Genomic DNA, 27,540 nt, shown 5'->3' with positions numbered 1-27,540 from the left:
AAGTTTTCGCAAGATCCAATACATTTTTTATTGTACTGTTGGGTGGGCTTTTCACATTCCAGTCATCAGTTTTCATGGATCCTCATCTTCACTTGCTGATTAAGCTTACTGTTGTTGCGATGCAAAAAACAAAAGCCTTACTCAAATATGAATATGAACACATGCACTCACGTTGTACATTTTGTGTCTTGTCATCAGACCTATCAACTGAAGAAAACTGAAAACAAGACAAACATAACATCAATCACGGGACCGGCATGTAACAAGACCTGTTTTAATGTTTTGGATATTTGCCGAAAATCCTTGGACTAAATTTGCACAACAGTCCTTTATAACGCATATCTCACTCATTTCGACTCGCAGTGCTGTTGTCACAGTCAATGTGTCACACACATCTCACAACCACATCGCCAGTATCACTCTCACTTCTCACACTCACTTCTAATTTGATCCACCTAATCAACAGTGTTAGTAATTATTGTACTACTAACACTTGTAGTGTAACAAATTAGTGTTTTTTTAATTAATAATAATTCATTTCTTACCAACACTTTTTGTAATTACCGTTGTACAATAATGGCGACAATACAATACTGATTTTCATCATTATTCCGTCAGGTATTATTTAACCATCTTTTAATATCTTTTGTTTTTACCATCTAGCCTCTGTTTCAAAGACAGGAATGAACAATGGACATCTAAACAAAGAGGCTCAGTGTCAAGATCAAAATGATTGGTTTCAGGCATCTTTTGCATAATGATTTATTTTTATGTTTTTTGCAACTTTTGAAATCACCAGATACTTTAGGGTTTTCAAGTGACGTAACAGCATGTGTGAATGTGATGCTCTACAGCAGCAACTCAGAAGTCCTGGATATTTTCTTATCTGAAAATGAAAACTCCAATCTTCTTCCTGTGGAACCTGAAAACAACTTGGTTATTTACAGTACTGTAAGTTGTCAGCAGACAGCAGAAATCTGACTTTTGTTAGTATAAATGTGTAACACTATTACTTTCAAATACATGACGTTTACAATATTGCTTCACATCTTTTCCAGACTTGTGTGCGTGTCTTGTTCATCCGGGGCGGTCTCGCTCTGTGTTTCCCATGTTGAAGAGATTCAGAACACAGATTTCCTGGTGGAAGCAGCAGATTGTTGGGACAGGCAAGAGCTTTAATTAATGTTCAGTGTGGGGTAGAGGATTTCTGACACAGTTGCTCAGTAGGGATTCGGCAGCTACTTTTGATCCACGAGTAATGAACTGTACACGTTACTCTTATTCTGTCTCGCTTTCTGTCCTTATAATTTCATCCAACCTCCTGACATGTCACTAGAATCACACTGTGTTAGTCATGCTTTCAAATCTAGCACCATCAAAACTACAAATGTTTGACAGCCTATACAGTCACAAACATAACTGAGGTGTCTGAACAAGAGGAAGAAGTGGCTTTTAAATAAGCTGTTTAGAATTTTTTAATTTTGTGAAAACAGCCATATGTCTTAATATATGATATAATATATCAAACTATGTAATTACAGACTACCAATATAGATATGAATTGGAGTGATAAATCATTATTTACTGATGTGAGAGGGCTTACTTAACCTTGGAGTGTTGGCAGAATTAAAATGTGGATTTTCAGGGGGGAAACCCACTCAGTATGCTCGACCATGCCGTGGAAGAAGGGCAAGACGCGAGTGCAAGGGTGGGGGGGAAGCAGTGCAAGAGCTGAAGATGGAGATGCAAGGAAAAACCCCAGGAAAGGGAACAGGTGCAGAGCACAGAACAACACACAGAAAGACAGCAAATTAAGAGAGGAGTGTTGCGCGGAGAATCTGTGGAGAAGTCCAGAGGAGATAAAGGGATAAGATGGAACCAGCAGCTGGGAGGTAAAAGACAGGTAGAGGAGGGATAGTGTGGAGGGGGGGGGGGGGGAGGTGAGGGTGTGTAGAGAGCACAAGACAGATGACAAATTGTGATTAATAGATGGGGTCCGGGGCAGCAGTGTGGAGCGCAACTCATTAATAGAGAGAATTAGAGAGGCTGTGCAACTCAATCTGCACACTGTCACTCGCAATCAAGGACCATAATCAGATCTGCACACAGAGGTAGATGTGCAAGAGGAGGGGGTTTGTGCGCATACACACTTTTTTTCCCTACACGTATGAGGAATGTCCACAGTAAATCCCTGGCCTAAACTATCTTGAACACCCTGACCAAAACCCAATCATTATTCCGCCCTTAACCTTAAACCGAACTCTAAACTGGCACTTTAAGGAGGTGAAGATTCTCAAAATGATTGCGGAAATGTCCATAATAAAACCAAAAACACACTGTTGAATGATGAAGACAATGCAGAAGTGCCTTAGGATTCACTTCCATCCCTGCTGAATATTGATAAATAAAATAAACTGACAGTACTGAAGTAAAATCATGAATATATCAGAAAAACACAAGTCAATGAACAAGTTTGGATTTCAATAGCTTATTTTAGTTAGTTAAATCTGATAGTGATTTTTAAACGTATTATTCTGTTAATAATGGTAGGCTCTTATATGGTCAGATGAAGTAAATAATATATTTATGCGTACTTTTTTCTCCAAATATATGCTGTATCGGTAGGTCTGCAAAGCCAAAAAGTAATCCAAACTAAATGGCAAAATACGTTATCCATTTTGTAGCTCTTCTGGAGCTTTTGATTGTACTCGCTGAGATTGGTTAATAAGGTCAAAAATTAACTTTCACTCTTGCCATAGAGAGGCCATTAATTAACAGGAGAACAGCAGAGTTATTCATTTACATTTGAAATTGGCTACTGTTGGGGTGCATTTGAGATCATGACGAAGTTGGTTCCATATTTGTGCAGCATAGCTATAGCAGCTTCACCCTTTTTGGTTCTGACTCAAGGTAGAACCGGTTGACTACTTACTTAAGATGAAAGGGCCCTACTGGGTGTTTTATTCTTGAAGGAGAACAGAAATATATTTAGCATTTAAAAAAAAGTCAAATGGCAACAGAGTTTCAACAGAAATAATTGTTTTTTCTAACAGGCTGAGATTTCTGAGTGACTTATAAACAGCCGCACTTTAAAATATATTCTATTAGTAACTGGAGTAATGTGCTCAGTTCTCTCTGATTGAGCTGATGTGGTCTAACGGTCTTTTTTGGAAGAACAGAAAGGAGATCGCTGCAATAGTCCACCCTGCTGGAAATGAATGCATGATTGAGTTTCTCTAAATCTTGTCTGGACATGAAATGCCTAATTGTTGCTTTTTGTTTGAGGTGATGAAATGCAGACTTTGTTATTGTCTTGATGTCACTGCTGAAGTCTTTTAAAACACCAACATTTCTAACTTGGTTTTTCATCTTAATAGCTGCCCCAATCAAGTCGAGCAACATCTTTCATTCTTTCACATCCAGCTACTTGTTCCAAGCACTGATATAATGAGTCTAAGGGGCAATAGTTACTTGATAAGAGAGCTAAGTTATTCTGTGCGTTGTCTGCGTATAAATTTGACCTAGAGGGAGTACAGGTTGAATAATAGCGGTCAAATCCGTATTCACATGAATGTCTTTTAACACCTTTATTGGTGGAAATGGGACGCGAACATCGCTATCCTTAAATAAACACGCTTAACCATCCTCTCCGACTTCCTCCCTAGTGGTCCCTCTGAACATGGCCCCTATTCATTTTGTATGGGACACAAACAAATTTACCTGAGGATAAATGTTTGTATGTCCCTTGCCTCCAAGATTACACATTCAAATAAAAACAGACTAATGCTTGGCACAAAGTCACATGAATTGTTGGAGACACACAATATTTGCTGATGAACAAGCTGCAGTTGGTCTTCATTATAAGAGGTGTTAAAACAATGTCACTTCACTTTTTCTGATGCACAGGAGTTATAATTCGCCAGCCATAAGAGGTCCTTGTTGGGTAAATGTGAAGATAGGATGCATTTGAAGAAACAACATCTGGAGATGACAGTCTCGCCACACCATGCAGAACAATTGAAATGACACATTCCATTGGGTAGATGTACACACACTAAACATGTGATGTATGACCCCTACATTTCCATTACCCTCGCTGCCTCTAGGTTCTCGGTCCTTCTCAGACTCTCGCTTTTTCCTTCTCACTTGTTCTCTGACCTGTGATATTGCAGGTCAGGTTAAGCCCTTTCCACAGCCACTTACTTGGCTTGTATTTGTGTCTTGCTGTGTTGATAGCATCTCCATCTTGTATGAGCTGGTTAATACCATGGTAACCTTTCTGATCACATTGACTCTCTGCTCATGTCCTGATTGGTTTTACTTATTGTTCTAAACAGACAGAGTGACTGTCCTGCTGGTAAATCACCTCAGCCTTATCTATCACATCGTGCTGCTGTCTGGAAAATATTGGAGTATTGGAATGTCAGCTTGAATGACTCATTCCAATACTTAGAACCTGTTTTTAATGACCCTAAATCCAGTAACAAAGTAGCCTATTGGCCTACAGAGACCTGAGTTCAAACTGCTGTGTTTGGAAGCTTTAGCAAGACACATGACTCCCTTCAGCTCCAGGAGTGCTGTTATGTAACTGAATACAATTTCACCTAAGTCTGTTTTGAGTTCCTTGTAGTGTTCAGTGATTCCTAAATACATGATACATGTATACACATAACATAGATCTATATTCCAATTACATAACGGGCATGTACTGTATATACACATCCATATACCATTTCAAGTAATTTTTTTTTTTCATTGATATTTATCAAATATATGCCCCTTTTGGAGGTAAAGTCAATTGTTTGTCTGTCCCTTATCTGATCAGATATCTTAACATGCAGCATCCTTATGTTTTGCCTCTGGTGTATACAGTAGCCTGTACATGTGGTCTATTTTCTTTCCAGGTATTTGTGGTTAAGGCAAATTTGAGATTTTGGGCTGTAAAAATAAAAATTTACTTGACTTGACTTCAAGGCCACTCTTGTGATTTTAATGACAAATTATCACACAGACGTAACAAGTTTTACTCACCTGGAAGAAAAAAAAACGTCCTCTGTTGCAAGCAGCTACTGCGTGCTAAAGCATTTGACTTCAGTTTTTCTGAAGTCAAATGCTTCAGATCTTCCAGTCTGTTGTTAATGTGAAGCCTTTATATTAAATAAATCTCCACAGTTCAGACACCTGGAGGTCAGAAAAGAGATATCAGAGTCAAGGACAAGGAAGGAAGGATGTACAAATCAAAAGAAAATATCAAACTGTTTCTTTGTGTAAACCTGAGCTTTAATTAAACACAGGAGATGATGATATAGTGTAGACAAGAACATGATATCATATATCATGAGGAAACAGAGTCAGAGACAGACATTATCGCTTCACAGCTGATATATTCATCGGCTTAGTTAATATTTCATAGGGCTCTAAAAACCTCATTCTCTCTAAATTGTCCTCTCTTACTGGCAATAATAATTTAAATTCAGGGAGCCTCTGAGTGTGTCACCAGTGTGTCAGAGTCCACATGTAAATTATATGTGTATGTGTGCACATATGTATGCGTAAAGGCACTCACACACATGCCATAAAAGCAGGTAAAGAAGCATTGCCAGGCGTGCAGTGGATATAAACAGAAAGTGTACTGTAAAAGCACACATTCACAAATGCAGAGAATTCTTTAGCCTCTATATGTAATTTGCCAATTTTGTAAAATGCAGAAACCAGACAGTTTCCCACTTTCTGACAAGCAGTAGTTATTTTCTATCTCCAAATGCAAATGTGACTAGAGGCTTGGCATATGCCTGAGGACTCAGTCGGCTGACAGTATGCATTCGGGGAGTGATCTATTGATCCATATTCAATATCTGCTACACTCTCTTGCTCAGTAAAGTTGGGAGATGAATAAATAAGGAGCAGAACTGACAGTACATACAAGTACACTTGTGCTTTAGAGGACATGGCGGCTGCCTAAATGGTTTACTTACTACTTACCCCAGACCAATATTTCTAGAAAAAATGTAAGCAAAATGTTGCATTTCAGGACTGACGTGTTTCTAATGTCAGGTGTGTTTCTGATACAACTGACAGAAATAAACACCTGAAAAAATATTTCGGATGAACCCCTGCTCTATAACAGGCATAAGTACTGTCGAAGAAAATAATGTAAAAACAAACAATGTCTAATTTGAACATCAATTAATTTATAATTGCTATAAATGTGAAGTCAGTGAGAGAAAAAGGAAAAGAAGAAGACTAGGAGGAGATGGAGGGGGAGGGGTGTTGTCAGCAGTAATTCATCTTTCATCTCTAACGAGGTCTGAAAGCTACAGAAACACAGACATTGACAACAACCCTGCGAACACCACTCTCCTTTCACCTAATCCTTTTCACTTCGACGTCCTGCGTGATGTGTGTCAGTCTCTCAGCTGTATTGTACTCACACTTCAGTCTCACCACACCTGCTGTTAAGCCAAACACAGCTACACAAGTAGCTACATGTTACTCATACTTGAACATCTAATACTATATTTAGCCAAGCAAGGCTATATTACAAAAAAAGAAATTGAAATGATCCCTATGTTACAGTTATTGACAGGTGCAATGTCAAGTTACACTACTAATATTATTAAAATCAGTTTTTGGTTGTAGCTTATATATAACTGTGGTGCAAATAAATCTTCAATAGGCTATTTGAATGGAAAACACCGATCATTGATTTAACTATTAAACAGATGTAGTCATTTTGATTTGTGAAAAGGTCAGGTTGGGAGGGTGAATCTTTGTGTGTGTGTGTGTGTGTGTGTGTGTGTGTGTGTGTGTGTGTGTGTGTGTGTGTGTGTGTGTGTGTGTGTGTGTGTGTGTGTGTGTGTGTTGCGGAGAGAGGGCGGGGGAGCAGTACTAGGTAGATGCTGAGCAGAGAGCACAGGACGGAAAATACAACAAGTGAGTGAACTGTTGCTCTGCAAATAAAGTCGCTCAGCAGCGGGATTTCCGCCGGGCGAAAGTCTGTAAAAGTAACTCGTCAGAATGTGTGATTTTTAATTGAAGGTGCGCGACGCGACTTTGAATTGCATTATTATTCATGTTCATATTTTTTTTATTCCGTCCGTGTCGGACTGCTGTGAGCGTAGCTTTCTTCATTCTGGACGGCGCGGTCCAGCCACAAAGCAGGAGTCCCGTATGATATGCTTCAAGTTTAAATATTAGTGTGACTTTGAGTTTGCACCGGAGCGCAACTTCACCCGATGCGACAGCGAATAACCGCTCAGTCTTGGAAGGATTTCATTCCGGTCCTGGACCAGTTTTCTTGCGACGTTTCTGAACCTGCAGCATGGAAAAAACAACAACACTGAGAACCAGGTAGAAAAGAAAGAAAGACTAGGTAAGCTGATCTGAGTTTCTCAAAAGTTTGCTGGTGAAATCCTTATTTGCTCTTGCTCTGTGTAGCCTATACATCTGGACTAGTGTTTAAAATTGAAGAAACCATTTTAAGTAAAAGGGAATTATTAGCTATTGGTATTAGAATGCGAGTATTTCTTATGTTAACAGCCGAGTTTTGTAGAATGAATGTAGGCCTGTAATAATCAACATGTAGATGTGACCCCAGCTTTGATTATTATTATATGAGGCTTTACTTTTGTGACGTGTAATAAAATACAAGTATATTATATTTATGTATGTATATTTACATACAATGCATTATGAATAACCTCTCTGTATTACATTTTTCAGTATTTTTAAATGGCTGAATACAGATTGAAATATTCATTAATGGCAAAATGAAGTGCTATATTTGTTCATTTTACATTTTCAGTTAAAAGTTATGTGTTATAAGAAAGGGATTTGGTTTTGTTAGTTCTTATTTAATTATATGTCTGTATGTGTCTGTGTGTTCTTTTCCTTGTAGATTCAGGGATCTCCTGTGATTCTGTGAAATGTAAAATGTTCTCTGCTTCAGCCAAGCTGCCTTTAAAACAAGTTTCCACTTTCAATACAATTTGGCCTGCCCTTTTCTCAAAATTTGCCCCTTTATGACCTGTAACAAATCTGTACTTTGAATGGAGGAGTAGACTGCTCAGATAAATCTAATCCAGGCTCCAACAACACAGAGAGAGAGAGAGAGAGAGAGAGAGAGAGAGAGAGAGAGAGAGAGAGAGAGAGAAAGAGAAAGAGAGGTGTGAGCCCATCAAAACACAAGAAGGGAGAAAAGAGCAGAGATTTAGCAGTTTCCTTGTTCTTCTCTTCTCATTCCTGGACAGACAAGTAAAGTGCCCTTCCTTAAATGTGGTGGGTGAGATGAACTCCAGTGGGAATACTGTAGACCCCACCTGACAGCTCTCTGCCTGAGCAACTGAAAGCTTTTCACTGGAGCCTCCACAACCACAGAGCTGGGAAAAAAAAAAAGCAGTTGCCTCCAATCCAACATCTCAACGGTGATTTAAAATATTGATGTTGTTTTTGTCTTGCAAAATGATGTATTATTGTTAGATAGGTTGACAGCCCCCTGACATTGTTAACCAGAGGAAACTGAAAAAATAAAAGGATACAAAACCAACGTGCTGAACACAAAGAAATGGAAAACCCTATTTGTCATTCTCTCCCCGACTTCTGATTTTCTCCTGTCTGAGACTTGCCTGTCCCACTCCTAGACTAGTCCCCCATTTCCTTTCTCTTCCTCACACAATCACATATTTTCCTCCTCCATCTTATCGATCCAGTTACTTTCTTCAGCTTTCAGGCTGGCCGGCACAACCATTCCAGCTAAGGGGGAGGAGGACCTCCTCACGCTGGCCGCCTCCCGGCTCAGCCGCAAGAAACGTGTCATTGGGGCTGGAGTCGGCGTGGCCATGGTCCTGGTCTTGCTGGTTGCCATTCCCCTATTGGTCCACACCACCAAGGCAGGAGGGTCCGGAGGAGGGGGCACGCATTACGAGATGCTTGGGAGCTGCAAGATGGTGTGTGACACTTTCACCCCCCCACAGGGAGAGCTGACAGCTGTCTCACCTCAGCCCCCAGACTTCTCAAACCGCAGGAGCAGACAGGGGTACAGAGGGAGCCCTGGACTTCCTGGACCTCCAGGTCCTAAAGGGCCCCCTGGAGAGCCCGGCAAGCCTGGCCCACCTGGTCCACCAGGACCTGGACCCGGTGGCTACGGCCAATCCTTCTATAGTCCCAAAATCGCCTTCTACGCAGGCCTCCGGAAACAACACGAAGGGAGTGAAATACTGAAGTTTGATGACGTGGTGACCAACGTAGGGAACTACTACGAACCGAGCACCGGCAAGTTCACCTGCCCTCTGCCTGGCATCTACTACTTCACCTACCACGTCCTGATGAGAGGAGGTGATGGGACGAGCATGTGGGCTGACCTGAAGAAGAACGGACAGGTGAGCGTGTCTCTTGGGGGTTTTGTGTGTATGTAAGTGTCTCTCTGATATTGTGATCTGAAAGTTTTGAAATCGTTTGAAACCAATTCTCAACCAGAATGATAAAAACATTCTGTTTGATTCAGTATAACTCTGGACACAATAACACAAACACTTTTATAATGCAGGGACGACAGATATAAATATTTTGTAAACTGATACTTCGTCGCCAAGGTTGTCGTCGCCACGGTTATAATAATAACCACTTGGTTAAGGTTAGAGAACGATCGTGGTTGGGGTCACCAGAAACCAGCGTTTACTGTCAATAGGTAGCGGGAGGCAAACAGCAGACTCACAAGTCAGAGTCCAATGTTGACCCCTCCGTCCACCTCGACCTCCTCCTTCAGACTTTAGGGCTTTAAAACATTATTACACAACTTCCTCCTTTTCTTTCTGACCGACAGGATAACTCCTACAGACGCTAGAGGGCTTTGTCACTTAAACATATGTTGCTTTTGGGCATTTTCTGAAACAACTCATGCTGTCGTTTTTTTTCCTGGTGAAGCATCCAAAACAATGCTATAAGGAAAACCTCTCTACCACAGAGTCAACAACAACTGATAATTAAAAGCATCGCAAAGGTAGTATTGCAGGGCTATTGAACTGAACTGCATTGTATTGCACAGGTGTAGCTGGTGTGAAATAATTTGACCACCACTCCATTTTTTTACCATGTTCAATTCAATTCAATTCAATTCAATTCAATTTTATTTATAGTATCAAATCATAACAGAGTTATCTCGAGACACTTTACAGATAGAGTAGGTCTAGACCACACTCTATAATTTACAAAGCCCCAACAATTACAGTAATTCCCTTTTTGTTGAAAAACAAAAAAAAAATTCTTAACAATAGAGCATTGAGAGCATCACGATGAAGTTTTAGATGAAGAAAAGTTAAAGCAAAGTTTCCACAAAATATACCAAAAAGAATCAAATGCTGTTTACTTAGAGCAGAATTAAAATAAAATAACTCACACTGTATCTCAACTCTTGTATGCAAAAAAACTACTATATCAAACTTCTTTTAAATAATGCAGTTTAATCAGAAAACTTTCAAAAGTCTTCTGTTGATTTATTCACTTACTAGGACAAAGAAGAGGAAATGAAAGCAGGATGAAAGTAGAAATAGAGGTGGGACTAAGAACAGCTTTACATGGAAAACAAAAACTGTAATTGATTGTACAACTTGCGCACAAAGGGAGAGAGAGAGAGAGAGAGAGAGAGAGAGAGAGAGAGAGAGAGAGAGAGAGAGAGAGAGAGAGAGAGAGAGAGAGAGAGTGACAGCCAAGTGATCAGGAGGATAACAATCCTCCACGTCTCAGTGGAACACAGCCAAAATTCAACAGCTGGCTACTGTCCTCTGAGGAACTCTGACTTTAACACTAATAAATAAACAAGTATAAATGCCTGGAAGAAAGCCTTGAATGCTTCCATCTGGAGATCCGACCGTGACAAGCTTGAAGTACTAAGCCCTCACTCTGTTGAGGAGCCCTGATTCTGACGTGTGTGCTGCAGAACAGAAGAGTGACGTCCTGGGGTTTACCAGAAAAGAAAAAAACATGCTTTGCATTGTTACAAGTCAAAGTAGGCTGAGTGTTTGATGGTACAATAGTGGGTTTTCTACACATAATTTATATGAACAGACAGCAATTTGCTACTGAGCAGACCATAACCCTGCCGGGCAGCTGTTCACTGATATACTTAGAACCACATTACTTAAAAGGCTCCCAACAGGGGACAGCTTATCAGTATGCAGTAAACCTTCCTCCCTAATCTAATGTGAAAAATGACCAGTTTCAAGTTGTTTCTCATTATGTGAAAATGCAAAATTAGTATGATACTTCTAAGTTAAGTAGTTTTTTGTAGACAGGAAACATTTACCTTGCACGGCAGCTGGATTCTTGTGATATCACGAGATCATGTGAGGATCGCGGGATCACATTTCACTTGAAAATCCATCTTGTCAGGTGCGCCAGGCGCGCCAGGCATGTCAAGTTAAGGAAACATATGACATGCAACGTTCACAGCTTAAATCAAATCAAAAGATCTTAACCATTACAGCATCCCGGTCCCTGTTTTTTATGAAATCTTTGCAGTCCTTCTCACTCGCTCTTGCTAAGGCTGCATTCACTCCAAATCAGGCGGCAATTAGTGCAGGGTTGTGTGGGCATGTCACTTAAATGGTCCATTTGTGTCTCCATTGTGCTCCCTACTCCATTGTTTTTGTGTGATTGGCCACTGCAGCGTGACGTCAGGTTGCGTTTCTCCCTAAAAGTTAATTCAGTTTGAACTTGTCGCTGCAGGGCAACTGCGTTTTTTCTGGCATCCCCACCATCCATCCATCTTCGTCCGCTTATCCGGTATCGGGTCACGGTTCCAGCAGGTGACCCCAAACTTCCCTTTCCCGAGCCACATGCAGCCAATGTTACCAATGTCACCACTGCAGTCTAAATGCACTTTCCACATTCAAATGAATGGGAGGACTGGAGTTTTTGCTGCAACGTCTGACTTGGTGTGAATGCAGCCTAACCCTACTGTTGGTGTATGGAAAGCTGCAGCCAGACACATGGCATCGCCTGCCGGTTCTTATCACCTACCAGTAATGAGTTCACAGGGAAGTCTATGCTACACCCCTGGCCCGGCCCGCCCCGGCCCAGTCAGTAGGAGCCACTAGTGCAGCAAGAATGTCATGCAGCTAGCCTTGTTAGCTTTCCCACCATTTGTCGCAATTCAACAACGCTACGACGTCACCGACAACAACATCATGGGGCTACTGTCTACTACTGGGAATACATGGAATTCAAACTAACATATGAGCTAACAACTGCGATAAAATATATATAACTTCAAGTTCAGTACAAAATCCAATTTTTCATACTGCTTTGGTTATATAGACTTCCCAAATACACACATCATTATATTATAGATCATTTTTGTTACTGATCAAGTCCATAAAAACAGTTATTCCCTGTTTCATTGACATACAGACAGTTAAATGCCAGATTGAACTGGGGGGACTTGCGTTTGTTGCCCTCACAGACATTGTCATTCCTGTCTTCTCTTGCTGTTAAATCTTTCATAGCCTTTAGATGAGATCTTCTACCCCTCCACCTGTGCCCCTCCTTACACACACACACACACACACACACACACACACACACACACACACACACACACACACACTTTTACACACGTCCATACTGGCTATTGACTCCTTATGCATTAATTGTCTTTTCCATCAACTAAATTATTTAACCCAATTCAGTGCTGATCTTGCCCTCACAGTTTCATTGCTTTCAAGTGCTCTTCTAGCAGAGTGAACGAGCTAGGTCAATGAGAAAAACCAGGATAACACTGTTAGTCAATTTACAGACTTTTTAAGACATTAATTTTTCATTATTACTGTAACAATCTTTCTGAATGGGTGTTAGATTTGATTTACTCATTATGAGTGAGTGGGGAATGTTTTTTGATCATGCACAACAAAACAAAACATGCAAGAATTAAATCCAATCCATACCAATACCATTCCAATACCGTGGATGGGGCCACTTGGCCAGGCATGCAAAAACACTTATTTATGATCTTCAATATTCAATGGAAAATAACCTCAAATTTAAATAGCACAATGTGGTGTCAACATAAAACATAACGCTTTCAAGCCGGGGAGCGGAGTTCACTTCCCAGCGAAAACAAAATACTTTCACCCAGGAAACGTGTGTTCTTTAATCCAAACAAAAAGACTGTCGTATCAGCTAAAGACATCTACCAACTGCCGCTGATATGACAGAGCTCTCTAGCTGGCGTCACGGAGCTCTGTAGCGGCTAAACACATCAACCAGTCTGTTAGATGAGAAGATTAATAACACTCTCGTGTCTCTATGGTAAAATGTCACAGGAGCTAGCAGCTCTGTCCAAAGATAACAAAACCCACCTAGCGGAACCTCTAAAGCTCATTCATAATTATAATAAATATAATAATTAATTTCATTATACTTTCTTTTTTTATCTCCAACAAAGGTGCCTTTAAACAACTTGATGGTGATTTCTGAACACAATTTTACCAATGGGTAATTTTAGCAAACCAGATAACACATCACTCAGCACAGACAGACAAATTGATAAAAAATCCTTCATCAAACTCCCATTCAGACAGCAAACAAGCTGTTGACGTAACGGTGCAATAAGCAATGATAATATAAGATATACTGTAAATACTGAATTTTAAAATGTAATCCCTTACACTACTCACACTGACAATAAGTAGTTACATTAGTGTAACACACTTTTTTTTGCATTCCTGCCCGACACTGCTAATTAACACGTTTTATGTGTGTGATTATGTGTATTATATGTGGATACTCATTCTGATTGGCTGCAGGGTGTCAATTAAAAAGTTTGTTTACTATTCCAAATAAATGTGCTACATTAAAAATAATGTAGTGCATTAATGATTTAAAGAAATAATAATCTGAATATTTTATTAGTCCTTCAGTGCCTCATTCTCTGAACACCACTAACAAATGAGCCAAAAGAAGTAAGTTACACTGCCCCTCTGAACTTAATTTGTTTCACAGCGATCATCTACAGCCCATTTGCTGTTCAACTCGCTACTTCAGGCTGTGGACGACAGCACATGTATTATTTGTTCGTGAAAGTCTTGACAATTAATTTGGGGACAATAGTGTGGCTGGATAGCTAGCTTGTCTTGTTAAAAATACGGTCAAATTATATTTACTGATTTTCCACCGTACGCAATGTTATTGACTTTGAATGTTGCTTGAATAGCGTTAGCTTTCTGTCTCGTATCTGTCTGAGCCAAAGGGTTCTATGAGCTCAGCAGACTAGAAATATCTCCCGTTTGTCAGGTTGTATCTATGGTATGTCTTATTTACTCGACCAGTGAAAAACGTTTCCATTGCAATAGAACCGATTAGAACCTTATGGGTTGGGAATGACTGTTCCAGTTATTAGTCAAACCCTCAGGTGGTACGAGGGAAAGTTATTGTTTGAGAAAACTTTAGATTTTCATTGCAAAACGCCTGTAAATATAAATGAATGGTCTTGAAAAATGTTCTTTGGCAAATTGACTACTAATTAATCTAATTAATGAATGGACTCCGGCGGAGGCAACCGTCGGGCAGTTCTGGCCTACCCGATGTCCATGTCCTGACAATGGACACCTTATCTGGCATTAACCCTTACATATCATATGTTTGAAAACAAATCTCCTTCATGGGACAATAAACATTTATCTATCTCATATCTCATTTGTTTCATTCGTACAAAAACAAAGTGTAAATATGACAATTTGCCGTTTCATGGGGGGGGGGGGAGGGTCATGTGCCAAACTGTTACAAAAAGCTAAGCTAACAGGCTGTGTTAAACTATTCCTTTTAGGAGTGGATGTGTGTGTGTGTGTGTGTGTGTGTGTGTGTGTGTGTGTGTGTGTGTGTGTGTGTGTGTGTGTGTGTGTGTGTATATGTGTGCAACAATTGTCAGACAGATATGCATGGTGTTGATCAATGTCAAAGGGAGCTGAGAATAAGATCCATCCTGAGAAGAGATCACTGCAGGGACTGACATATATAAAACTAATCAGTCTCATGTTGCCAGCTGAGATGTGTAGCTGATGTGCAAGTTTGCACCAAGTTTGCAGAGATGAATCACTCAATGAAAGGAATCCTCTTCAGTCATCGTGTCCCATAACTCATCAAAAGATTGGTGTTGAGGTAGATGACCTTTTCAATGGATATATAATTCACCACCAATATGTACTTTGCCCTTTACAGTGATGAGCATGGCGAGGGAGGGTGAAAATTTATAGCTGGTTCAATGTTGGAGAAACTGGGCTGGTCAGTTGGTTGGTCTGTAGTGCCTCATCACATGACATAAGTGTTACCAAATCAGCATATAATCTGCTATTGACACACGCTGACTTTGTTATGTGACAGTGGCATTAGGTTGGATCTGACCTACTGGAGGAGGAGACGGACAAAGCTGCACCTTATAAAAGCCCAACCAAATGCTCTGACATGTGGCTCAAACTTAAAGGTATAAGGTGTAAAGGTTGGAGGGAAAGGTGGAGAATTAAGCTCTGGAGTAAAGATGCATTTAAAGAGGCGCTATGCAGTTTGGGCCATTTCTTTGCTGTTTTCTCCCTTTTTGCTCGCAGGTTTCTATACAAAGCTCCCCCTACAGCTTTGGAATAGATATTTGGCAGCTCCTATGTTCACTTGTGTCTGACTCCTCGCTCGGTCAGTCTGCCGTTTCCTCTTTTTCTGTTCCTCCGATAATACTTTCCTAGCTTTCTGCTTCTTTTTAGCTGGCTCAGCCATAATGATGTGAAAAACTCCTATCGCTACCTTGTTAGCCGGTTCCTGAATGGGCGTATGTGTGCAGTGAAGCAATTTGCGACATCGTGAGAGCTAATGTCATGCGATACTTCCTGACGCTGAGGCCGGCGGCTCGCCGGCCGAAAGTTGCAAGGGTGGTTTTTCTGCTCACAGGCGCTAGGGGGGAGTGAGACGACCACCATTCACCTGAAAAAAAGTCATATAACCATTCCAATGACTCCGAAGTTGTTCAGTTAAGGTAAATTAAGCTAAAAAGAAACTGCATAGTTCCTCTTTAAGGTGACCATGTTAAGAGTTATAGATGTGTAGGTCCTGATAAAGATGCATATGTTGTTTTTTAGCAGACAGTTTTTTTAGGCTGGCTCTCAAGCAACAAGTAGCAAAGTACAAACTGATAACCAAGGTTTGTAAGAAATCAAGCTAATAAGATATGCGTTAATTTGATTATTATACCACTTAAAAATTGTGGTGATGACAAGCATGGACTCAATTAGAGGAAAGGAACATCTTGACTCCACTGGTAGGTGTGATCTGGCTCCTGTGAGAGGTGGAAGCTGCTGATTACCGTACATCAGACAAGGTGTCAATATGGGCCTCATGTGGAATTTCATTAGACAGTTTGAAATATATTTTATTATTTGCCTTTTAGGAGCCGTGGTTTTTCCCCAATGGTTGTGTGTGCTGGTAGAATAATTAATAATAAAGACAAATTTTCCATGTGGTGCATTGCTTTAGTGTTAGACACACTGGCCTCACATTATAATGGGGGAACATTTTGTGATAAAGGATAATAGTCCACCACAGCGTTTCTTGAAGAGCAACAGTTCCTCTCATACCCTCTCTTCTTGTCTTTTTCTCAAAACACACACATTTATTCGCATGTTCATGCCCACAGCCATTATTTGACTATATGTTTCTGTTATAATGGCTGAGGCCATTATATTCTACCAACTAAAACGACTCAGCTTGCCTGTCGTCGTGCCTTTGTTGTGCTTTCCTTTTGCCACCCCATTATATCATTATTTCTCCTCATCAAGGAAGCAGGATTTTGTCTCTTTCATAAACTGCATTTTTTCGCATTTTGATAGTGGCAGAGCTAACATGAACAATGTTAAAATGCATATTACAATTTTAAGAGTAGGTATATCAGAATTAAGCCCTATTCGCACAGGACTAGTATTACCTGGGGACCTCTAATAACTTGTAATTATTGCGGAGGTCGTCTGAGATTTGAATCAATGTCTGTAATTTGTCAAGTAAAGATTCCACTGAAAATGACCTACCATATTTTTCCAAACACAGAGGTTGTGTGATAATATTATTCCCGTGTGGCATCTCTGTGATTCAGAACTATATTGGCTGTGTTGGCAATTATAAATAAACATTTTGACAGATCCTTGCCATCCTATGTGGGGGATAATGTCAGTAAATTCAAGTGAAATACTGACTTAGCTTATCCCGTGCGAATGTGCTCCATAAAACACAGACGTGGGGGTGGGGGTTAATTTCTAAATACCATAAGGTCCCCTAGTAAACCTAGTCCTGTGTGAATAAGACTTTAGAGGGATATTAACGTCTGACCTGTGAACAGATTTGATATGATGAATGAGTATTGCTGTACACATACTTTTGTAAAACACACACAGTTAATGTAAGATAGTAAAAACTATGTCAAAGAGGAACACTATAATTTAACTCCAGAGCTGAGGCTAATGCTCTGCAGGTAGGCCGTCCAAAGAACCCATTTATATCCAATTAAGGCATCTCCTATACCCTCAAAGGTTTCAGTCTAGAGCCAATTAGAGACGTTTTAATCAACATCTTGACACCGTAGGTCTTTCAGTGTCATGGCAAAATATTCACATTTAGTATGCCAATTAGTGTGTGAGTCTCCAGTGCAGGAAAGTGTTACATGTCGACCTGCATAATAGAAATAGGATACCTCAGGCTGGTACACATGGATGGAGGCAGAAAAAACACAAAGGCTTTAACAAAAAGGGCCATTTCAATTGCCCTTCTTCTCTCTCCCAGTTCACTCTTAGAGGTCCCACAGGTAAGTTTAAGAGACGCCGTCTCAATCGCCTCGCTCCGCTCTGAGAGGTCTGTACATCACAGTGAATGAATCCTGTCAGTTTTATTACCAAAGGATCAAGGTACCACTGTGAAACAAAACTAAACTGAAAAAATAACACACTACATGGAGAGCCCACCTCCCCAACCACATTTACACCCCTCCTCTTCTGAAGCAGGCATGCTTGATCAGTTTGTTATCCAACAGGCTCCCTCCCCATCACTCAAAGCCCCTCTCAACTTTGGCTTCCTTTACCCGAATCCTGTGCTTAGACTGTTAAAAGTGCATGCAGCTGCTCACCCGTCTGTGTGTCCTTATCCAAATTTCTGCTTTCGCAGTCTCCTTTTCACTACATATCCTTCTTTTCTCTTAAGCCTACACCCTCCTCCCATCATTTGTCTCTGAGACAAAGCTCAGGCATAAACATTACGAACATGCAGTTTGATATTGGGTCAATACACATTAAAGTGAAAATGTAAAAATAAATTTGAAATACAGCATGTTAGCCCTTAAATATGCCACACAAATCAGTGGCACACAGCTGAAAATGTAGATTGTATTGAGCATTTAGCACTGTCTGTGAATTATTTCTATGCTGTCAATTTCCTCTCTTTCGCAGTCTGTCTCTCACACCTTTCTCAGTCTCTCTCTCCACATTTAATGTTGCCCCCTAATGAAAAGTGGAGGCAGTGTAATCTTCTCTTTTGTCCCTCGGGTCTCCCTTCTGCCCAACAGCAGCAGATCAAGTCAGAACAGCATTTGGCCAACAGACAGAAATTCACTCCCTTGTCGCTATCAATCTCCGCCGCTGTTGACAATAATCCTGATTTGCCTTTCCCTCTTGTTTCGCTCCCAAAGCCCCGGCGCTTCCACCTCCTGCGCGCTTCAGGAAAACAAGGTTTTACTGTGATTGTTGCTGACAGCCGAACCTGCAGATTCATCTGGGCTGGTTTCAGTGTCACAAATCTCTACAATGCACCAGCTTAGGCTCAGGCCATGAAAATACAATATATTCCACAGTGGCGGATGAAGTATTTAGATCATTAAATTAAGGAAAAGCACCAAAACAAAGTCAAAATTATCAGTTTAAAGTGAAAGTACTTCACTCAAAATCCTACTTAAGTAAAAGCACAGATGTGTTATCAGCACAGTTAGAAAAAACAAGTATGAATTTATAGTAAACACCTTGAAAATAATAGCAATATATGGGTACATTTACCTAGTTTTTTTCTAAGCAATTGATTTTGTATTTTTGTGTGTAAATTGTCAGATTGTACAGTGTACCTAAAGTGAACTGTATCACAGTTAAAGTATGCACAGAAAAAAAATGCCCCTGTGAATGTTATTATTATTATTATTATTATTATTATTATTATTATTATTATTATAGGCTATTCATTATTAGATTGTCAATACTGATGCATGAATGCATAAGAAGCATTTTACTGTTGGTACTGGTTAGGGTGGAGCTAGTTTTACTTTATTTATTGTTAGTTTAATCTAAATCAATGCACTGTAATTTCAGAATATATTTCTCATGTAAATCATAATCTGAAAAAGTTACTTGTAACTACAGCTGTCAGATAAATGTAGTGGAGTATAAAGTAGCATCAAATCAAAATGACTAAATATGCACTTTCCACCACTGATGATCCATTTTACAATAACTCAAATAATATACTCTATACACACACACATTATTTATTTGATGTCAAGAAATATTTAATATAAACAAATAGTTTAACCTGGCGATATTTCCCTCTTATTTTTTCTTTTACTGAGTACAACTCATGATTAACTCATATTCCAATTATGGCAATATAATTGATGATGGCTGTGATGCTATTTTAAATGCCAAAAATATGTGCATAAAATGTATAAAATAGCGAAATTGTCCACTGGATTAGTATATGCAACCATGAATTAATCATAAACATAACACATTAAATGTCAGCATCTCCACTGTCTAGTGGAGTCAAGGCTAAGTAAACCTACGTGTCTCATAAGGAAGTCAACCATACAAAGCCATAAATAACTTTGTGTCCTTTTGGCTGGCAAATATAATTAGCTGATGTTTATGTTTTAAAGGCCATTTCAATAAGGTGGTGTGAATATCACTGCTGCAACTTACAGTATGTGGGTGATACAGGTAGGCAGAACCCAGTCTTCTTTACTGTAATGTGTTGCATGCAGTTTAATCACATACTTTAATGTTGTCTATGCACACGCAGAGATGTAAACCAGTTTTAATTGTAATCTTGTGCTGTGTTCGTAGCAAGTTACAGCGGCCTGTCAGCCTCTAACTCAGTTGATACTGTCAGGGGAATCCTGCCGTTCAACCATGAAGACAGATGTTAGACGTGCAAAATGTCAGAATCTCTTTACTGTTATATTTTTCCGAAAAACCTATTAGGTCTCCTCAGGGGAGCTGCTGAGTCCCTCAGAGCAAAACAGTCCAACAGTATAAAACAACAAAATGTCTCATATTCTGCGTGGTTTATCTTAGGTGTTCACTTGAGATTCATATAAAACAAAGAGAGCTGCTCTTATCAAGATGTAGAGAAAGAGAGAGAGAGAGAGAGAGAGAGAGAGAGAGAGAGAGAGTGTGTGTGTGTGTGTGTGTGTGTGTGTGTGTGTGTGTGTGTGTGTGTGTGTGTGTGTGTGTGTGTGTGTATGACCTCCTGCTAGTGTTTCATGGGCCCATTTGACCATTGTAGCCTATCTTGTGCCCCCTTTTATTGTGATTGTATGGAGTTATTGAAGAGTTGGACCTATTAAGTGGGAAGCTGCCATGGCTATTCCGACTAACAATTACCGTAGCCTGCAGCCGTGAATAGCCCGCCATGATGCATCTGGAGGGAGGGATGGGTGAGGGATGCTGTAAGGGGGGAGGGTCCTCAGGAGACCTGCCACAGAAACTCGCCGTTAATCAATCCGATTTAGACCGGACAGGGACACACTTAGTCGCTGCTCCCACCAACACTGCCATGGCAGGGGAGAGAAAATGTGTGCGTGACCTGCATCTCATTGGAGTGTAAAGACACAAAAAGATGGATAGATGCATCCAGAATGAAGAGATAACGATAGGGTAGATAATCGGAGAGGGGTGATGGAAAGGGCGTGAGGTGTGGAGGGAGAGACAACAATTAATGGAGTGATGTGAGTTGAATTAAAACAAAGGAAATGTATTGATTAATTTCTGTCTCGAGGAGGGGAGTACAAATGTTCAGCTTTTCTATATGGAATAAATGCTTGTATGGAGAAATATATTAAGTTGAATTGATAAAATGGGTGGAAGAAAACTCATCATTTAATGGATCATGAGGAGAAATGGGTAGTTTGTCTTATTTGATTTGTCTTAGCAATCACAAGAGTCAGGGGAGCTTGATGACTGGTGTAGCTGATGGACCCAAAGCCCGAGACAAGGATGGAGTGAGGGTATCATATTTGCATTCATTAATATGTATGTGCTTGTGTACTTTATTTTCCACTATTAAATGGATCTTCTGCTTGAACAGTTGGTTACTTACCCTATGATAGTGCAATTTATTATAAGCAGATTTGCTTACTGGGTGCAAAACGGTATTGGAACCTAACAGCAGCACGTACAAAATGAATAAGGTTGCCCTATTGCCATCAAAACAGCTCTTTACCCATGTTTAAATGAAGAAAAGCCAACTCTTTGAATACGAAACACGACCTTACATTTAACTGTGTGGGCTACTCAGGCCCGCCGTCAGGAATTAACGACATGGGGACAAAATTACCACATATTATAGCAACATGTAGAGGAGCATTATGATCTTGGAATATGAGGGCATCGTTAGATCTGCTTTCAGTGGTATCATATTTCTGTTAGCTGCTATGTAAACATGTACGGTAATCGTCAGATGTAACGACTTCTTCTTACATGGCTGGTCATACCATTACAGGCCCAGCATAATGTTTAATCAGACATCCACACGCATAAACCTGTCCAGATGTAGATAAAAGAGTGAAAAATGACTTATTAGACCATATTACTTTTTTAAATTGTGTCAGGCTCCAGGTTCTGTGGTCTTCACAACTAGATAATGCATCTTTAGTGCGTTGGTTTTGAATACCAGCAGGATGGCAGACATTAATGCCAGTTTTATGAAGCTCATAATGTCTTGTTGTAACTGTGTCATAGGGGTGGTGATTACATTGTTGGTAATTTTGAGGCTATGGTGTTGTTCAACTGTCTTTGTCCTTGCCGATGCGTATTGTCCATTTTTAGCATTATGTATATATTATAATTTTTTGCCATTTAAACAAATATTTCAGTTTCCTCATGTTTCTTTGAATACTTAAATATAAAGTTTATATTTGTCAAACCTGTGATCATTAGAATTCAGCGTAACAAGAGCCTCTGACTCACTCGTTGTTAATGTAATTTAGTTTCTTCAAATTTAAAGCTGCTATAAACAAAAAGTCCTCCAAACCATGTGACCACATAGGTCGCTGCTTGTTTCTACCCTCTTATACTACCCATATGAGCATTTCTTCAATTAGCACTACCTAGCGTTGGCAGATAATACATCCCACAGGAGCGTTTTCCGTCCTCAGACCTTAACGTAGCTGTTGTGGTTTTAAACAAGTCGTTAACGTTGTGAAACAGTCACAGTTTGGTTAGGTATGGGCACAAAACTTGAGGTAAAATCAGTATATTTGTTACGTTACTTCACTTCCGTGCATACAGATATGACGTAATCATGCACATGACATAAACGTGAGGTATTTCCATTTATTTAAATTGTTCCGTAAAGTAAAATAATACTTTTTTGTTCAAACAAACTCTCCTGGTTGAAAGTCCTGTTTGTTTGACCCATCCACCGCCCCAACCTAGCCCCTTACACGGAGTGTGACGCTCTTATCTCTTTTTCACCTTACTTCCTGCTTTGCTTTGGTTTGAGTGTCCGGCACCCAACCCACCAGCATAACTTTTGGCCACAGAAAACAGCTGTTTTCAGCTCCACCATACGCTGTACCTGCCAAGCACTAAGCAGTAGGCAGACAAAGTTAGCAACTAGCTGGTGAACATTGTGGAGCATTTAGCAGCTAAAGAGACATATTTTTCTCAGGAATTGGTGACCAAAACAGAACTAAAAAGAGTGAATATTGGACTTAGATTCATCAGGTGACACAGGCATGAATGAATGCTACTATGGCTCTGTATCTACTTGATAAGTGACATTGGCAACTGTTTGCTAACACGTTCACCATACCAACTTAAAAGGTGAAAATATGCCAGCCTTGCAAAGTTGAATACCTGTTAAATAATAGCCAAAATGTGCCAGTAACTGTTACTAGCTATTGGCATTGACTAACAACTGTTGTAGCTTAGCTGCAACAAACAAATGTCCATATATATGCAGCCAGTATGTGTATGTCTGCATGCTCATTGCCTTTGCTGTAGTGCTCAACAAATTAAGTGATGTCCTCCCTGATGCCATCCTTGCAATCTTCATCAGCCTCTTCTCTGCAACAGGTGGATCAGGTGTGAGAGCGACAATCCTCTGGAAAAATTGATTGTGGCTAAGAAAGTTGTGTTCTCAGATGGAGGTTAAGGCCAAAGATCACTGCACATCTTATCTATCTACCCAGTGGGCCGGCGGGCATCTGTACTGTTCACATTACACCAAGATCACAGTATGAAGCAGCAAATAAAATGGCACTGGTCACATCTAGATAAGAGCCTGGTTTTGGCTGGGATACTGTGATAAAATGAAAAAGATAACACTATTAAAATTACTATAGCCTATATAAAACACTAGATTTGAAGAAATTTATTTTGTATTTGGTATTATTCTTATTAATCAATCTGAATTAGATAACTTGATTGCATAATATTAACTTTCGTCACGTTGAACACATAGAAATCCATATTACTTACTTTTTTCAACCCACAGATTAACAATTAGATGACTGTGGTGAACATGCCTCCGTTACAGGTGATGATTAATGTTTGGGGGCTACAAGAGAGGACCAGGGATTTATATAAGAGCAGAGAGGATTGTTGGAGCAGAGGCCTGCAGAGACGCATGGATGAGATTAATAAATCTGTTTTCCCTAAGGAAATTAGAAACTAGCCAATGAAAATCGTTCATCTTCAATTGACAGTAATGGAAGTACATACATCCATGATCACAGATACATGAAAGTAAAAACAAATTAATTCAAATTATGTATTTAGAATGTATGTATTAATTGTAATTCATAGTTATTTTTTCAATTTAATGATATTTATTGACATGAAAGTTCTGAAACAATGTGAAGAAAAATAATCTAAAACAAATGTGAAATGCCTCAATAGTGTTTGTAGTAGGTAGGCTGTGTTATATTGCCTTTAAGTGTCATTACAAACAAACACCTTTTTTGAGATGAGTGAAATGGTTCAGTGTCATTTAGTAATAAAGTAAAAAAAAATACTGGTCATACTATCAGCATCTGAGCATGATTGTACAAATCATGTTACCACCCCTACTTTAAAATTCAAAACACTGCTCCAAATTCTCCTCTGTTCAACTTTATCCAACCTCTTCTTTCTCACCTTTTATTTTTTTTTAAATGTGCAGATGTTCTAGCTGGATGCAAAATTGCTCTTCAAAAAGCTGCGAAGCCTGAAACAATTATGTCAGTGGAGAGTTGCATTTTCCCATCAAGGTCTTTATTGTTGAAGAGGTTTTTCACACAGTTAAAACTAACTTTGAGTAGAAGCATCAACTCTTTGTCATATATGGTATAAAGATGGTCAGATTTATAGATATTTAATATCAGCACAACATATGTAAGATGCCGACTGTGAATCGCAGCAGGGAACTTTGTTATGTACTGTATCTCTCTCCCTGTTATGTACTGTATCTCTCTCCCTCATCTATTTACTGTGTATAATAAAGGCTTAAAATGATCTACTTTCTCAATAGTGTTTCTTTATTTCTTTCCATCTTTGTAGTCTATCAACTATCTATCTATCTTTTTTTTTTTTTATCTCTGTCTCAGGTGAGGGCCAGTGCAATCGCTCAAGATGCAGACCAGAACTACGACTACGCCTCCAACAGTGTCATCCTGCACCTGGATGTGGGGGACGAAGTGTGCGTACAGCTGGATGGGGGCAAAGTTCACGGCGGAAACACCAACAAATACAGCACCTTCTCTGGCTTCCTCATCTACCCTGACTGACAGTATACTCACATTTATATAGTCTCTTTCTGTAATCAAGCAAAAAGTGTCCTCTCCTTTCTTCATCTAACACCACCATGACTCCATTATGTAATTTGTCATTTCAACGCTCTTCAGTACACAAAACATGTAATAACATGATCATAGTTAACAAATTTGTGTAAAAAGGAATATAGTATTGTATATATTACCAGTTAGCAATCTGATACACACACTTGTGTAATCATTATTCTGTCATGTACAGTAGGCTATGTCTAAGTATGGGTAAAAGTATGGTAAAAACACCTGATTCACATCTGTTTTTACATTGACACACACACACACGCACACACACACACACACACACACACACACACACACACACACACACACACACACACACACACACACAAAGGCTTGCTCATATAAATTGAACTTCTCCTATCTGTTGTTACAATGAGACAAGATGACCATTTCAGCCACTGGTCTGAAATCAACTGAAATGATCTCTGAATGTAGACTGTAAATCGAAGTGTGTGTACTTGGCTACAGCCTCTCGCCTTTACTGTGAGATGCATTTCCAAACGAGAAAAGACATGAATATATTGATCGCAGCTGATAATACAGCCAACACCATGAACAGTGTGTTGTGTGTCTATGTTCATGCCGGTGTGTGAGCAAACACGTGTGTTTACGTGTGTCGAGGCTTAAAAGCATCACGTTGCTGTTAGTTTGACTTGCACAGTCCCCGGCTACTGTTAAGGGACGTGCTGTCAAGTTGTCGGTAACAGTCCCTTAACATCCACAGTATATTGATACTGAGGTTTAGCTTTGAGATTTAACCTGAGCCAGAGCTCATGGCAGAGCCTCATCATGTCCTGATAATGAGCTGAGGCTTCCTCTACAGCCTTATCTGTTCAGTCACCCTCACATCTGGCATCCATAGTTTGCTACATGACTTTAATGAAATAGTTTGACATTTGGGAAATATGATTGTTTGCTTTCTTGCCGAGAGTTAGACGAGAAGATATATACCACTCTCTTATCCATCTGTTCACTATAATGCTTAGCTTAGCACAGCACAGCATGGGGGTTAAAAAACGTTCTGGGTTGTTTGTATTTCTTTCAACCAATCACACTCCTCTTGGGCGGCGCTAAGCATTTATCAAATGCAGGTGACTGTTGTTGATGTTTTACTGCCATATGCCATACCTATAGGTTTTCTGTGCCTTACACTATCTTTTTTCATTTTTATGCGTGAGACACTCCAGACGATATGAACAAGCTGATATGAACATCTGATGAGGATTTCTGATGACAGTTAACGCAAATGTTGTTACCCACTTTAAGAAATAAATGCAGATGCTACTGTATCTGAGGACATTGATTGTGAATCTTTGTATGTAATTGGATGTAACTCACTGCTGTAAATAAAAGACCCCCTAAATGCTGACCACGGTTCATTCTGTATGGTGGGAAACACCTGTGGGAATGAACAACAGAAGCATGTCACTGTGTTCAAACGTTGCATCCAGAAAAGTTATAACAATGTAACCAATTTATTATATTTAACAATTCTATGATATAATGCTAAGACGGGTACAATATAATACTCCTTTGAGCACATCTATTGTAATTTTAGTGCCATGGAAGAAGAGAGCTTAATATAAGCCCAACAAGTCACACAGGTCTAGCTTTGAAACCTAATAGCATGATTGTAAACCAATGAGATTTGGATCTGTAATTGAAAAACCCTCCTGAGTGGCTTTACATAATCTCTGCGCCATGCTGCATCCTACTGTGTGTGTTTTCTGGAGCTGTTACCTTTGTTTACAAGCAGTGTGGATTCATTGTTGTCGCTGTACTTTGCAAGCTGAGTTGTGTATATTTGTTATGTGTGAAATCAGCATAGATTTTTCTCTGCCCTTGAAGACCATGCAACACAATAATAAAAAAACAGGATTATTTTGCTGTCACTGAATCAGAGTAAAACCAGTGCTTTCTTCATTCTTTATTCTCTTCTTGTACTTTACAGGAAAATCAAGAACTCAGCAGGCGTTGGCATCTGATGTGATACATTTTCACTGCTCAGGGTGTTTTTTTTATTCATTACAAAGATCTCAAGATTTGTATTAGCATTTGTCAAAGAGTCAGAGGTTCAGATATGAAAACAGCTGACAAATATCTTCCAGTATTTCATACAACAGCCAACAATAAACAGTCATATCTTTGTTTCCTCCATTGATAAAGAATAATGCGGTAAATTATCTGACTTGTGGAAATTATTTTTTATTCATTATCTTTGTGGAATGTACATGCACTCTGCCATCTAAGCACAATAAACACGGTAAAGCAAAAAAGAGAGGAAAAAAGGCAAAGAAAGAAATAAAGCCTGGGTACCCAAACAATGAATGACTTCACAATTCTGTAGAAGCTATACATGGCATATCGATAGATTAGTTTGATATACAGTAAACATAAACACATCTTTAACACATGAAATAGATTGAACATTT

At 39.6% G+C, this 27,540-nt stretch overlaps 1 protein-coding gene across 1 annotated transcript; it reads left to right on the top strand.

The window, feature by feature from the left end:
• The first annotated feature begins 8,837 nt into the window (after nt 1-8,837).
• On the top strand, nt 8,838-25,045 carry c1ql4b (complement component 1, q subcomponent-like 4b). The gene is made up of 2 exons (XM_028577007.1): nt 8,838-9,377; nt 24,866-25,045. Exons 1-2 carry the CDS (start codon nt 8,838-8,840, stop codon nt 25,043-25,045), a joined length of 720 nt encoding a protein of 239 aa, XP_028432808.1.
• Nucleotides 25,046-27,540: the final 2,495 nt, after the last annotated feature.

This window comes from Perca flavescens, chromosome 4 (assembly GCF_004354835.1).
Source record: "Perca flavescens isolate YP-PL-M2 chromosome 4, PFLA_1.0, whole genome shotgun sequence".
Classification (NCBI taxonomy): Eukaryota; Metazoa; Chordata; class Actinopteri; order Perciformes; family Percidae; genus Perca; species Perca flavescens.
Note: the sequence above shows the minus strand (reverse complement) of the source record. Positions and strands in the feature narration are given on the sequence as shown.